The 14,126-nt window shown below is 37.4% G+C and overlaps 1 protein-coding gene across 1 annotated transcript in view; it reads right to left on the reverse strand.

Moving 5' to 3' along the window:
• UBAC2 (UBA domain containing 2) overlaps positions 1-14,126 on the reverse strand; it is an 85,396-nt gene that overhangs the window by 21,028 nt on the left and 50,242 nt on the right. Inside the window, exons 5-6 of the mRNA XM_061476308.1 lie at positions 9,129-9,252; positions 7,274-7,321 (exon numbers count right to left, since the gene is read on the reverse strand). Coding sequence (XP_061332292.1) covers positions 7,274-7,321; positions 9,129-9,252 — 172 coding nt within the window. The remainder of the gene's footprint in view (positions 1-7,273; positions 7,322-9,128; positions 9,253-14,126) is intronic.

Genomic DNA, 14,126 nt, shown 5'->3' on the forward strand with positions numbered 1-14,126 from the left:
ATTGTTCAGAAAAATGGTGTGAGACAGCAATACTTCGTAAAGTATAAATGGATGGAAGGACAGACTCACTGGTGAAGAGCACCAAGTATACATGACAATCCACCTTCTTGTCTCCATATAGAACCATACAATAGTTAGGGTTGGAAAGGACCTTAAGATCATCTAGTATCAACCCCACACCGTTTAGGATTTCAGGGACACTCCTCTTCCTCTCTCTCCCTTGATTACCTACTCCAATTATAAAACTATTAGATGTAAGTATATGAAACCTTAAATGCTGCGCTCAGTTATAAGAGATTTTCAAGAAGTTTTATCTAGTGAGGAAGAGATACCTATTTGCATATTTTCAATAACTGAGAATGAAGACACTTGTAGTTAAAATGTACCTTGTGATTCAGTCTGGTTTAGTGCCATACACTCATCTTAATGTCAAGTATTTCCAAAGAACTTCCTCTTTAGTTGGTTCATATGCAGAACTTCCTATATAATTTTAAAAACACCCAAGCTTTGACAAAGTATAACATAACTTTTTACACCTTTTTTTCTTACAGACATGTAGTGAATTTCTAGTGTTTAAGAAAGTAAACAAACCTTGTTTATTCAATGAAGATACAATGATCTCATGATATCCCAATTTAGCAGTGTACATCAATCAGATTAAAGGGCTACTTCCCCATACAGATGAATCTCCAGAGCATTTTAGGCTCTGAAGAGTTACCACAGAAAGATGTTGTAGTTGATTACATTCTTAAAATGGAGAATTATTGGCTGGCAACACAAAATGCATTTAGTTATCATAACCTACAACCTCATCCACCATATTGTATGACGCACAATGCTAAGCAGAAAAAATGGAGCACACTGGAAACTGGCACAGGGCAGAAAAACTGCGCTTGCAATTTTTCAGTTTCTTATCTTACTAGTAGTAATCTTGGCTTACTACTGGTCCTTCACATGAAGTTTCCTAACCTCTTCCCTCCACTGTATGAAGCCAAAAACTCCATCCCCTTCCCTCATATCCCTCTGAAGTTGTACATGTTTTAGAAAAAGGAAGCAGCTGTATTTTCTCTTTTGCATTAGGTAAACCTAACACGGAAGCTCTCCAGTATTTTACATGACAAAGACATATGCTCCATTACTGAAGTATCTAAAATCACCGTACTTGATTAAAGCTAAAAAAGGAAATCAAATGGGAAAAACAGTAGACAGACTGGTGCAGACAATGATGTTGAAAATTATTTTGCCTAATGGTTAGAACTTGACTGCAAATACTTGTTTTGAGTAATTTAAGCATATTAATCACATGTATTCAAGACTCTGCTATTTTTCAGAGAGCAACAAATTGAAAGCAAAGAGCTTTTTATACCTATTTTATCTGCTTTATCCTTAGTATGTTCTGAATGCTATAAAACTAGAATCAAAACAAGGGGTTAAAGTTTGTGTCTAGATTCTGTATTTTACCTTGATTAGAGAAACACATTTCTCAAATCAAGAGAGAACGTGTGAAAACCACCCACCAAATAAAACCATTACATATGTTATTTTCAACTTGTACTTATAACCTGCAATATAACACAACAGACTGTAATGCTTGAGTTTCCTTTGTGGAAACAGTCACTAAGAGTATAAACAACCTTTTGTATTAGTTAGCTTGACAGAAAAATAAGATCATAACAATGATAAACGAATTATCTTATATTTCAAGTTGACTGGGCTCATAAATTTCCCAGATACCTTGGATTTTTTTTCCTTCAGGGTCCACCAATGCTATCTTCATTGGTCAGGTGCAATCCTTACCAGATCTCACGCATTCTTTGTGTGCAAGCTGCCATTTCAGCACATATCTTCTTAACTTGTACTTGTGACCTAAGGATAGGTTCCCTCAGGTCTCTGCTAGAGCTCTGTAGGTGACTGTCATTACATAGTTAACCAAACTTCTTTACATAAAAAGTAATGATTGGATTTATCTGCCCCAACATACACATCTATAATTTAAAAGCCTACTTGTGAGCTGGTTATTTAAAGTTGGTTTCAGAGTTAATAGCAAGAAACAGTTAAGATGCAACTCATCCTATGGCAGATTATCTCCAAAGTACAGACACAGCTGAATGATTCCCTCTCTAAACAATGGCAACAACGCAACCATGATGGTGTACATGTACAGGCTAGAAATACATCATAGAAGCTATCTACCTATTACTGAACCAGTTGTAACAGTTTACAAGGTAGACCAAATTTTGGGCACAGAACCTTTCCTCAGATCTGAGGGAGAAACTGAAAACTTAGGAGTGAAATACAAACTGAAAAGTAAAATCCATTTATCTATAGTATCTTGGAAGCCAAAGATAGAAAAGAGAAAGTATGTTATATGACACATTATTGCCCTCTCTCCTCCTTTCCCACTACTTTCTCCTTCTAGAATTGGAAATATCTGCATCTCCCTTGATCTGAAACAATTAAAACTTCCTTCCACCTTAATATTTCCTCTACGCCATATGGATCAACCACTTTCCTCCTCAGATGCTTTAGCTGATGCAGGAGTAAATGTCATCTTAGTTATAATGTGTTTACATGTAGCCATCTAGACATGAGCAAGGTGTCTAAACATCCACCACAGATGGGGTTAAGTCAATACAGTCAGTAGAATGTAGAGACAACTCATCTCAAAATTAAGTTACCTACAGTCACTCAACTGAATATTGACCATTGTCCACATGAAAATACATCAGTTTTGGGTGGGATACAGCCAAATTAACTAGGCTTAGTTAGCTTACATATGGATATCTGCACCTGCCCTAAGGTTAGGAGGCAGGCAGACAATGCTTCTTTCTCATTTCCTAATCTCTGTTATTCTGTTGCTTTTCCATTTCTTATTTCAAGGTATGCACTTTACAACCTATGTCCTGAGCTTCCTGCACTGCCAGCAGGACGAGGTAAGTGATCCTTCCACCTGTCTCAGCATTGATGAGATTGTACCCAGAGTACTTGATCCAGTTCTGCACTCCCTAGCACAGGAAGGACATGGACTTGCTGGAGCAAGTCCAATGCAGGGCCATGAAGATGACTATACAGAGCAGCCCAGCGTATCTTGAGAACAACACTCATGAGATGTTTAATGGGATTTCTTGATGGCGTCAAAGATGCTGGGTAATCAGCTGAAAATGACATTTCAGCTCGCTACACCACTGGTGCATACACTCAGCCTTAGTTAACAACTGGCAGATCCAACCCCAACCACGCACACTGAATTCAAACCCAAAGGTTCAAACACCAGTTGCAGTTAAAGATAAGACACCAGCAGGAAAACTTAAAATGATCTATGTTCTCCCATTTGTTTACATTTTCCTAAAAATTCTGTTTCTTACTACTGGAAATGATAAAAATGTGTTCCCCTTTGATTGTCCAGTGTTTTCACAAAACTAGACTTAAATAAATAGGCAATAAGAGGGCTTCAATGTACTTATAAAACTATTTTAAGTTTAAAAGAAATTGCTAGGCATACCCCATTTTGTGTCATTTTTTCAAGTCAGAAATGACTGTGAAGCAGTCTGTTACCAGGTATTTGCGTGAAAACAAGCTCAAGACAAAAAACAGCAATGACAGCTTTTTTAAAATGACAGCTTTTTTTTTTTTATTGAGTTAGATTTTAGTTTATGCAACAATAATAGTCATAACAGTAACACATCATTTCATTATTTCTTAATACCGTTTCACTTAAATGTCATACTTTTAAGTTTTGCCTTCACTATCACTTTTCATAATTCCAAATTGAAAAGAAGGAATGAGATTTCACTTACTGCAAGTAATTATCTTTATCTACCCTGAACTCCAATTTGAATATTGCTTGGCTATAAATTAACAGCATAGAAAGCAATTAATACATAGCCTTCATATATTTTTTAAAATTATTCAAACTGAGTAGTATTAGACTAACTTTATTCTGTGTCACCAAAGCACTACCACAAGACATTTAACTAGATGTAAGTAGACTTATCTGAATCACCATATATAATTACAGAACGACAAAGGATTCAAAGGATATCATGCTTTGACATCGACTAAAAATCTGCATATGACTAAATGTGGATGCCTGGAGGATGTCCAGACTAACTGGTGGATGAAGGACGCATGGCAGGACATGTTTGTGAACATAACTACATTAGTCAAATGGAAATACATTGTGTGACTTTCATGATGTATCTGCATCTCTAATATGAAGTTTCCTAATTTTATGACATAAGCCCCACCCCCCCAATCATTAAACCAGATCTGGACTGTAAGTAGAAAGTATTGTATATTCTTGGCAGAACACAATAAACTAAATTAGCTCCATAAATTACGGGAGTGACAACATTACAGGTTACTGATTACATTACACTTCTGAACTCCTTTACAGTCTACTTCTTAGAGTCTCTCTTTTTTGTAAATGAGCATCATGTATTTAAACAGCATGTTTTACACAACATACCAGCAACTGAAATTACCAGGCCCATATCGACATACCAAATAATTGAGAGGTACTCTGGTTTGATGTAGAGAGTAAATAAGTTGCCTTTAAGAGTGTATTCCTATGTTGATTCAAAATTAGAGATAATTTGAAAACAAGAAGCTCAAGGCGGTACAATCCTGAGCTTGTCTACACCCTGCCTGGAATACACAGGGAAGTCTAACAGTATTAGCAAAGATGAATAAGGAAATCAGCCTCAGCGCCACATCTTGTACCTGGAAAGTCAGATCCCAGATCCCATTTAGTCTAAGAGTGTTCATTACATGTTAAAATATGCATTGTGATTATTTAAATAAATCTAAACTCAGAACATGGTGAAGAGAAAGTGGAAACTGACAACAACCCAAACATCGTGCTGGCATCACCCGTTTTAATACTGACATAAGCAGAAGCGCAACAAAAGCTGAATTGCAGAACAGAATCATATACAGTCATATGAATGTCTAAGTGATATTCAGAGCTAAAAATATACACAGTGAAATGTCTAACAGGCAATGAACGAGCTGACTTGGTATTCATGCATTTACTCAGGCTTTTTGTACAAATACATGTGAATTACATTCCAAAAGATATAGTACGTTAGAAAATGTCAAGAGCAGTAAGAATTACAAAAATACATAGGCTATTGGCATGATTTAACTTTAATTTGACTATGTATTTCTGTAATTGTACATATATGTATATATACATATATATGGGAAAGAAATGTTTTACTGTAAGGGTGGTGAGACACTGGTACAGGTTGCCCAAAGAGGTGCTGAATACTCCACCCCTGGAAACATTCAGGGTCAGGCTGAACTGGGCTGGACTGAGCAACCTGGTATAGTTGGGGAAGTCCCAGGTCATGGCATGCGAGGGGCTAGGTGATCTTTAAAGGTCCTTTCCAACCCAAACTATTCTATGATCTGTACATTAACAAGTACCTACACTTGCAGTGTTACAAGGTGCCTTTGTAGTGTTTCATATCCCTCTTCAGATTATTTAATATACTGGGAAGCTTTACTCCTTTACCAAGTTTCCTCAAAGGATGACAAACTATCATTTCTAACAGAGCAGGAAAAGAGACTTCTCATTCACAAAAGTCTGACAGATATGCTGTGCAAAAAATGGCTGAAATTCATAACATGAACTTCTTTCCACACTGTAGCAGTTATTACAAAACTGCAAAGTGCAGCTCTTGCTGCAGAAAAGGAAACAAGACTGAAAAGACATCATTGTGCTTGTGACAAATTTGTCATGAATTAAGTCTCTGATGATGACTTAACTCGTGCTGACTGAAGCAATATGAAAACTTCAAATGATAGAGAAAGCTCTATTTAGTCCTATGGACTTATACCTATGGACTTTAGTCCTATGGACTATGCATAACATACTATCAATCTGCAATTAAAAAAATAGGTCATTTATGAGGAAGAATCCTAAGAAAGTTGCACTATACAGCTAAATAAAACCACACAGTAAAAGGGTATTAAGATAGGAATTGCATAATATATTATAAAAAAATATTTGAGCCATTCTTTAAAAGTCTGTATAACAAAATACACATACAGTTCATGCCACCAGGAAAGAGGGAGTTAAAACGCCTTTCCTTTTCTTTTCTTTTCTTTCCTCTCTAGTTAACACCTGTTCAAAAGGAAGGGCTATTAAAAGAGTCAGAAGAGTAACAGGAAGGGTACTGTGTTCAGAGGAAGTCACAGATCCTTAGGCAGGCACAGAGGCTTGAACTGATCTCCATGAGAGAGAAATTCTGGCTTGTTAGCTGCACTGTTTTCACTGGTATTTATGGTACGACCAAACTGCTGAGCAGACTTCACTATTTACTGCTCTGTCACTCCTGTTAGCTATACTGCAAAGCTCATAGAGTATTTTGGAACAGTCAATGTAAACGGTAAGACAGCAAACTACTGAGTTATAGCAGCAATATGTGACGCATCCACAGACATTTTCACTCTGAGCTCACTGCAGATTCAAATTAGTAGGTTCTAAATAGCAAGGGCACAATTTAAGTCCTTCTTCAGATTGCATCAACTTTTCTTTGGAAGCAGTGGCACTTTCAGTGTCTGAAAGTAGATAGTATTTTGGGCTAAGAAATCAGAGCCTGAGCTCCTAATTTCTAAGTTTGTAAAATTTTAAAAGAAGCCGTCGTATCTAACAATCTGGAAGATTCAGTACAATCTGTTTTAGCACTAAGTGGCTTCTGTACTAAGAACAGTGATGGGAAGGAAAAAGACCACACTAATTTTATCTGATTGGTGTGAAGAAAGTGATTTCACACCCTGACTGCTGTTATCACAGTGAGAAACAGCTATGCTACAGATCTGCTAGAAGAACAGCAAAACATGAAAAATCCTCACAGCACAGTTGTTAAAAGCTGCTTTTGGGACTAAAAGCTTGAGACCTTTTGAAAATAAAAAAAAAAAAACACCAAAACAATAAGGTAAGCATTTCTACCCTTTCCTCAATAGTCTCATTTATATTTGTGGGTCTCAAACTATAGCCATGGCAGCAAAACTAATTTTAGTGGGTCAGAGAGCAGTGGCACCCTGCAAATATTAACCAGCTCATTTATTTGTCTGTCAGTTTAACACCAGACAGACAGTGCTTTACACCTTCGGAAGCTAAACACAAAAACCTTCTACTTACCATCACACATAAAAAACATTACTCAGTAATTTCTATTCTTTATGAGCCTAAACATACTGCACTGATTGTACACATGGCAGAGTGTTTTAAGCAGCTCAGGGTTTTTAAAACAGTGAAACTTACCAGTCCACTTAAGGCTAAAATCCAGATGTAGGAACCAGAGGTTAAGAGCTAGAAGACAAGAGCAGTGATTCAGAATTTTGATTTTACAAAGAACTACTCTGTTGCATATTATACAGACTATGGACTTATCATGACAATGGGAGAAGTCAAAGACATTTATCTTGGTGAAAATTCAGTTTAACATTAAAAAAGGATGCATTCCAGAAGTAGCAGAAGTGGAAAAAATCACAGGGATCCAACAATTGTTCTCCTTCTCCAGAACAATACATTTTATTTTCATATAGTATACTAAGTATAACAGGATGTCAGTTATAGGCTGCACAGAAAAACAAGTCTGAAAGATAGACTGATGCAAAGGAAATGACTCAGCAGCAACAGGAGAAATGCTCCAAGCAGGGCAGACAGTGCAAGTGAAGCTCTCAGATGTACAGTTATGGAGAAACTAAGCATAAGCATTAAAATTAAAGAAATAAAGTTCTCACCCAGTGGCATATCTGTCAACATGAAATCACAGAAATAGGCTGGAGTGAATCCTGATGAGCCAACAGGGCAGCCCATTGTTTCTAGTAAAGTATGTGATTAATCACCCGAAGAAGGTTACTACTAACCAGAAAAATGGGCTGAAAACTAGACTGATACTGGTTACTAAAATAGTTCTGCATGATGCAAATTGGATCATGAGAACACCTGCCCTTTAGACTTCTGACTACAGAAAGAGTGACTTGAGATAAGGGCACAGTTTACAAATGATTTTTCCCTTAGCCTCTGTGTGACAGCAGCAACCGTTATATATGCAGCAGGGAAACGTGACTTGTGCTGGAGGTGGTGTGCGTATGAAAGCAAATGGCAAAGGAAATGATGGAGAAGAGCTGAGACAGTACCACGTCTTTCCCAAAGACTGGAATAATAGAGGTACTGATGTGTTTGGAAGAGATGAAAAAAGATTTATGAAAGATCAAGAAAATAAGGTGCTGGCATAGAAGTTGAAGGTATCCAAAGGCTGAACAGCAAGAGGGATGAATGAAATGTACATATGGAGCACAACTCAATATTCTGAAACTGACCATTCATTCTAAAATACTCTCTACCAGACTTCACATAACTATGGTGCTTTCTGTTGCTAGTACTACAGCTATTTATAAGGCCCTGGAATCTATAAAAATGAGTATACTTTCTTGTAAGTTTGCACATCTCCTGTTTCATAATTCAGTGTCTGACATGAGTGTCCATTCATTTCTAGGCTGCTGGAGGTTTTTTTTTGAACAACTACTGCCTTTCTGTATCAATATAGTACCTATATTTTCCATTCATATTTAACATAATACTACATGATATTGCTATGCTCTGTGTTACACTATTATAAATTATCTGTCGCATGGTAATGATTGACATACAAATAATAATTTATATAAAAGTGGAATTCAGTCAAAACCTTTATTATTTACTGACAGTTTTACTGTATTTTATAGCTTTGTTTGTCTCCTCAGATAAGAGGAAAATAAAATTAAGAATATAAGCAAATTAGAAAGGTGAAAGAGACATAAGCCTTAGCATCAGGTTCTGTTTTCATTTATTTTCATCCAGTTAATTTTGTTGACCCCAAGAAAAATAAACTGTAGGACTGCCTATTATGTTTTCCTGCACAAGACAATGAAGACAGAAGGCAATGGAAGAACTGCTCACCACTTCAGTATGTAGAAATGCAACACATGTTCTTCAATACTTCAGTTGATGGGACAGTCACTAGCTAAACATATGTAGAATCATACATGTAGAAGCATCAAAATTCAGAGAGTAACATACAGAAATACAAACTACTACATTGGTAAGAACAATATGCAAGTACATACCATACCTGTAAACCCAATATGTAGACCAGTGTCTTGTTTGTGATGGAAAAGTAGCCTAATACTTGTGTTACCTGCACTCTTGGAATGGAGGAATAAAATGGTACAAACAGTGCAAATACAGGACCCAAGCTGCAAAAAGAGACACAGATGTTTAATGAGAATGCTATCAGCAACAGTAGTGTACAACAATCAAAAGTAATTAATCCTAAGTGCATAATAATCAAAATGTAATACCACCTTGCAAAAGAAAGTTCTTCCTTAGGAACCAATGATTAGGTAACTTGCAACATTGAGAACAACAGATTTATTAGCAAATAAGAAGAACAGGTGACAAAAGCTATCTGATTTCCAAATATTTACAACTGGAGGCAGCAGAGAAGGCAACAAATTTAGTCTAGTAGCAGACTGTTTCTATAAATTACAGCACACAAAAAGAACATCAATGGTCTCCTGCATCAGACGAAACATCTTTAATTCAAACGTACAAATGGTAAGGATTATACCTTGCCCAAAAGGTTATGGAAATCACTTCAAGTATGACATTAAGCTCCTATTATTTACCCAGACTTAAGGTGTTAGAGGATTTCCAATAGACTGCAGTCTGTAAGATGGAAATTTCAACAGTTTGATTTAACTTTCCTTTGCCTATGGCCCTACAAATAACTTTCTTGAGGTCCTCACCATAATCACAGCACAAGATGCATATCAAGTTTTGAAACCATCACTGGAAGCAGTTACAGAGAATTTATGACTCAAGCACCTTTTAAAATGACCAGATAATTAGGTTGAAGTTGTGAACATGAACTAGTGCATTTCGTCCATCTACTCAGATAGAAAGCCTGTGTTCCTCAGGATAAAACACCCAGAAAATGAACCCATGTATTAAAGCTGACAAGAAAGGCCACAGCAGAACCAATGGCAAAGGCATGGACGTAAGAGATTCTAGAAGAAAAGATACTTCCTATGGTAGAGAATGCAAAGGAAAAAAGGTCACTTTGGGTAGACACAACCTGCTCCACTGGTGGAGCTGTGCTGGTGGTGACCTCCAGGCAGCAAGCTGCAGGCAGGGGAGGCTATCAGCAAAGTGCACGTCTCCCCCAGCCAAATCCTTGCTTGCAGTTCCGTGCTATCTTGCATCTGACAGGCATGGGATGCTGCACAGGGTGATTTTTTACTGCTCGCTAGCTTATCAAAACTTTCAAGAGCTGCAGTTTCCACAAGCCACAGTTTACATCAAAGGGATGTTATACTCAGTAGGTATTCTTCAAACTGCACAAACTAGACCCTAAGTAATTTGATGTGTTCACTCAAAAATACATTTCCCTTCTGGAGGAACTACTGATAGGAGTAATACTATGTGAAACAATGGTCTGAATATTAAGACTTACATTTCCTGAACAACAGCTAAATGCAACACCCACAGCTATGAAAAAACCCACCCTTTCAAATATTATTTTTACTCAATAAGCTATGGCTTAAGAGCATTTTGTTATCATTTTGTTACATATTTGAAGTTCAGCTTGCTGAAAAATGTCCTGTCTCAGAACTTAATATGGTTTAATTAAAGAAACATTTTTAGTACCATCTGTTTAACAACAGTCAGATGCACTTTAATGTATAGAAAATGCTAACTCAGGAACTACTAAAAAATATTCACTTTTGCACATAATCCTTCTTACATAAACAATGTAATGTTTGTATGTCAAACATTATATATCTGCATAAATACACACAACATTCTTAAAATTAATTTAAACTACTTAAGTTGTGGGAGTCAATCAGCCCAGCTGTAAGAGTGGAACAGACAATAATAATTCATCAGAAGTGCTTCCACTGTAGACAATATTCACTAAAGTAAATCAGGTTTTATAATTGAAGAGAGAAAAAAAACCCAAAGAAAAAAGATATTTTCCCTTCTTAGAAAAGTAATTTTAAATTATTTATTTCTATGCTTACCAAACAACCTGGAGGACTACCAGAATTGTGGCATGCTTTTCAGGTTTTAGTCCTCCTGTGACAAATAGTGACTCAGACACAAACATTTCACATGCAAGACTGCACTCAATCATAAGATGCGAAAGTACAGAAAGGAATTTCCCCTAATTGCAAGTGCATTTTAAAAGGAGATTAGAGAATTTTGAGAGTTTCCTTATATGCTAATATTCACCATTAACGCCAACAGAGACCACAGAAAGCAGCACCCCAGTCAGAAGAGTGATCTGTGCAATTCAAAATCCAGTGCCTGACATCACTCAGTACCTGACAGTTTAGAGGAGCTAGAGGAAGCCTAGTAATGGACCTTTTCTCTAAACCAGTAAGTTTCTAAGCACATCAGATATGCCTCTAAAGTTATCCCTTTTTGGTTTTTAGACAAGGCTCACATGTATTGTAATAGGTATTACCCAAATATCCATTCAGGAATCTTTTTAAAAACGTCAAACCTAGTGCCCTTCAAAATGCTTTGTGAAACTCATTGGTAGCAGGTGACTTCACTGTGTGAAAATTTATTCCAATTAATATTAAACTTTTGCCCTCAACTTTCATTATATAATTCTGTACTTCTACTTTGAAAATTTCAATTCATCTTTTCTGTTGCCTTCAGAATTTTCTATGCATTACTCATGCCTTGTCTTCAAACATCTATATGGAGATGCAGGTCTGTCACAGAAGTTATCTATGCAACAATATTAGAATATGACTGACATAGTAAGGGACAACAAAAGGATGGCTAAGAAAAATGTGGACCAACTGCCTGGTGGAAAAAGGGACCTAGTGACAGAAGACATGAAAAAAGCCAAAGTACTCAATGCTTTTTCCTACCTCAGTTTTCACTGGTTAGTTTTGCCCTCAGGCCTCCTGGGTCCCTGAGCTTCCTGTGGGACTGGACCAACATCTACTGTAAAAGAGACAGCTAGAAAGCTCTTGAGCCTATCTGGCCACAGAGAAGTCAACAGGGCAGGATGGGATGTACTTCAGGGCACTGAGGATGATGGCCAGCATTGCTACTGAAACATTGTGATGGTCAGGGCAGGTTCCTGATGACTGGAAAAATGCAACTGTCACACCCATCTTCAAGGAGGGCAAGAAGAGGATTCAGGTAGTCACAAGTCTCACCTCTGTTCCTGAGAAAGTTACAGAACAAATCTCCTGGAAGTCACTGCCAGCCACATGATGGACAAGGCGACTGGTAATATCCTGTATGGATTTAGCTAGGGTGACTCTGGCGCTGTGGGCAAGGAATGGGAAGGCAGCAAATGTTGTAACTTGTGGACTTTAGGATGGCATTTGACTCAGCCTCCTCTTGTGTCCTTGGAAGAAAAACCAGGGAGGTATGGACTGGATAAGCAGATCTGACGGAAACTGGCTGCACTGCCAGACTCAAAGGGCTCTGACCAGCAGTACAAAGTCCAAGCAGCAGCCAGTTACTAGCAGCTCCCTTCAGGGATCTACACTATGGCCAACACTATTTGTTGTCTTCATTAACGACCTGGATGATGGGACAGAGTACACCTGCAGCACATTGATGAATGGTATCAAATTGGAGGGAGCAAGACTACATTCCTTGATGAGCTCGTGAAATGGACTGACAGACACCTTACGGAGTTCAACAAGAGCAAATGCGGAGTCTTCCACCTCGGTTGGAACAACCCTGTGCAATAGTACAGGCTGGCTAGAAAACAAATTTGCAGACAAGGAGCTGGAGAATCCTTTGAATGTTAATCAGCAGTTCACCCTTGCAGGAAAGCTCAATTTTAAACAGGGCTGCATTACCAAAAGCATAGTTATCAGGCCAAAAGAAGTGACTACTCAGCACTTCTGAGCCTGAACCTCAACCACTGTCCACTTCTGGGCTCCTTGCTTCAAGAAAGACATTCAAGACTGAGTCCAGCTGGGGTAATGATGGTCCAGTACTGTACTAGGTTGCCTGGAGCTGGAACATCCATCCTCAGAGACACACAGCCCCACATGACACAAAGACATACTTTGAACCTAGTGTCAAACTAGATGACCGACAGAGGTCCTGTCAAACCTAAGCCACCCGATTAGTCTGTGAATAATCAAAGCCTTCTTCCTGAAGCTCATAATCACTGGTGGGATTTCTTTTCCTGTATTTCACTAGACAGGTACAGATATCCGTCCGTGTACTGTAAATAAAAGGACTGGTTCTTAACTCTTTTAGTTATGTTAATTAATTGTTTGGTAACATAGATTCAATGTCTACAAGTGCAAAACACTCTTTTTGAAGGACTACTTCAATTCTCTCTTTCCCTTAATTTTTTTCTTCGGTTGTTTTAATTTTTCCTTTCATTCCTTTTAATCTTCTTTCCTTCACTTTCTCTCCTTTTCCAGAGACCTTTGTCCTGGCCCTTTGCTCATTATACTATGAGAATATCAAGAACATCCTTTCAAGTGCCATGATTAACTCCTATAAAATTGAGATGCCTTGTGCAAAGAAAGGTAATAAACACAAATACTTGTTTTCTCTAAACTGAGTTCATGCCCACTTCATGTTTAGGAAGTTCATTTCAGTCATGTGGGTTAGAAAATAAAATGTTCAAACAAATCATAAAACTCTTAATCCTGAAAGATTAAATTCTAGAGTTTGAATACCCTCTATAGACACCATTTTCATCCCAAAGGTGTCCTGTAATAGCAGGCTCTACAACAGTGTTATTCTCATTTCGAAGAGCATGTTGATTTTCAACATTTGCAATGGAAAAGAAACACAGCAGACCAGATGGGAACATTCTACATCATGTGTAGTAATGATGTTGGTTTTGATAGGGAAAAAAAACCACAAATGTGAAGAAACAATAACCTTGAAAAAATAAACCAGAGATGTAGAAACTACTGGCAGAGAAGAAAGAATCAGGCTGAGTACTTCTCATGAGAGAAACACGCTACTTAAAGTTTAGAAGGGTAAATATTAAATGCAGATTAAAATAAAACATTTTAACATTAGTAAATATATGCAACAAATACACAAAAAATGGTTCTGAAAT

The sequence above is a fragment of the Pezoporus flaviventris genome, unplaced genomic scaffold (assembly GCF_033815535.1).
Source record: "Pezoporus flaviventris isolate CSIRO_AGI_PZ_B2104156 unplaced genomic scaffold, CSIRO_AGI_Pfla_v1 ptg000095l, whole genome shotgun sequence".
Taxonomy (NCBI): Eukaryota; Metazoa; Chordata; class Aves; order Psittaciformes; family Psittacidae; genus Pezoporus; species Pezoporus flaviventris.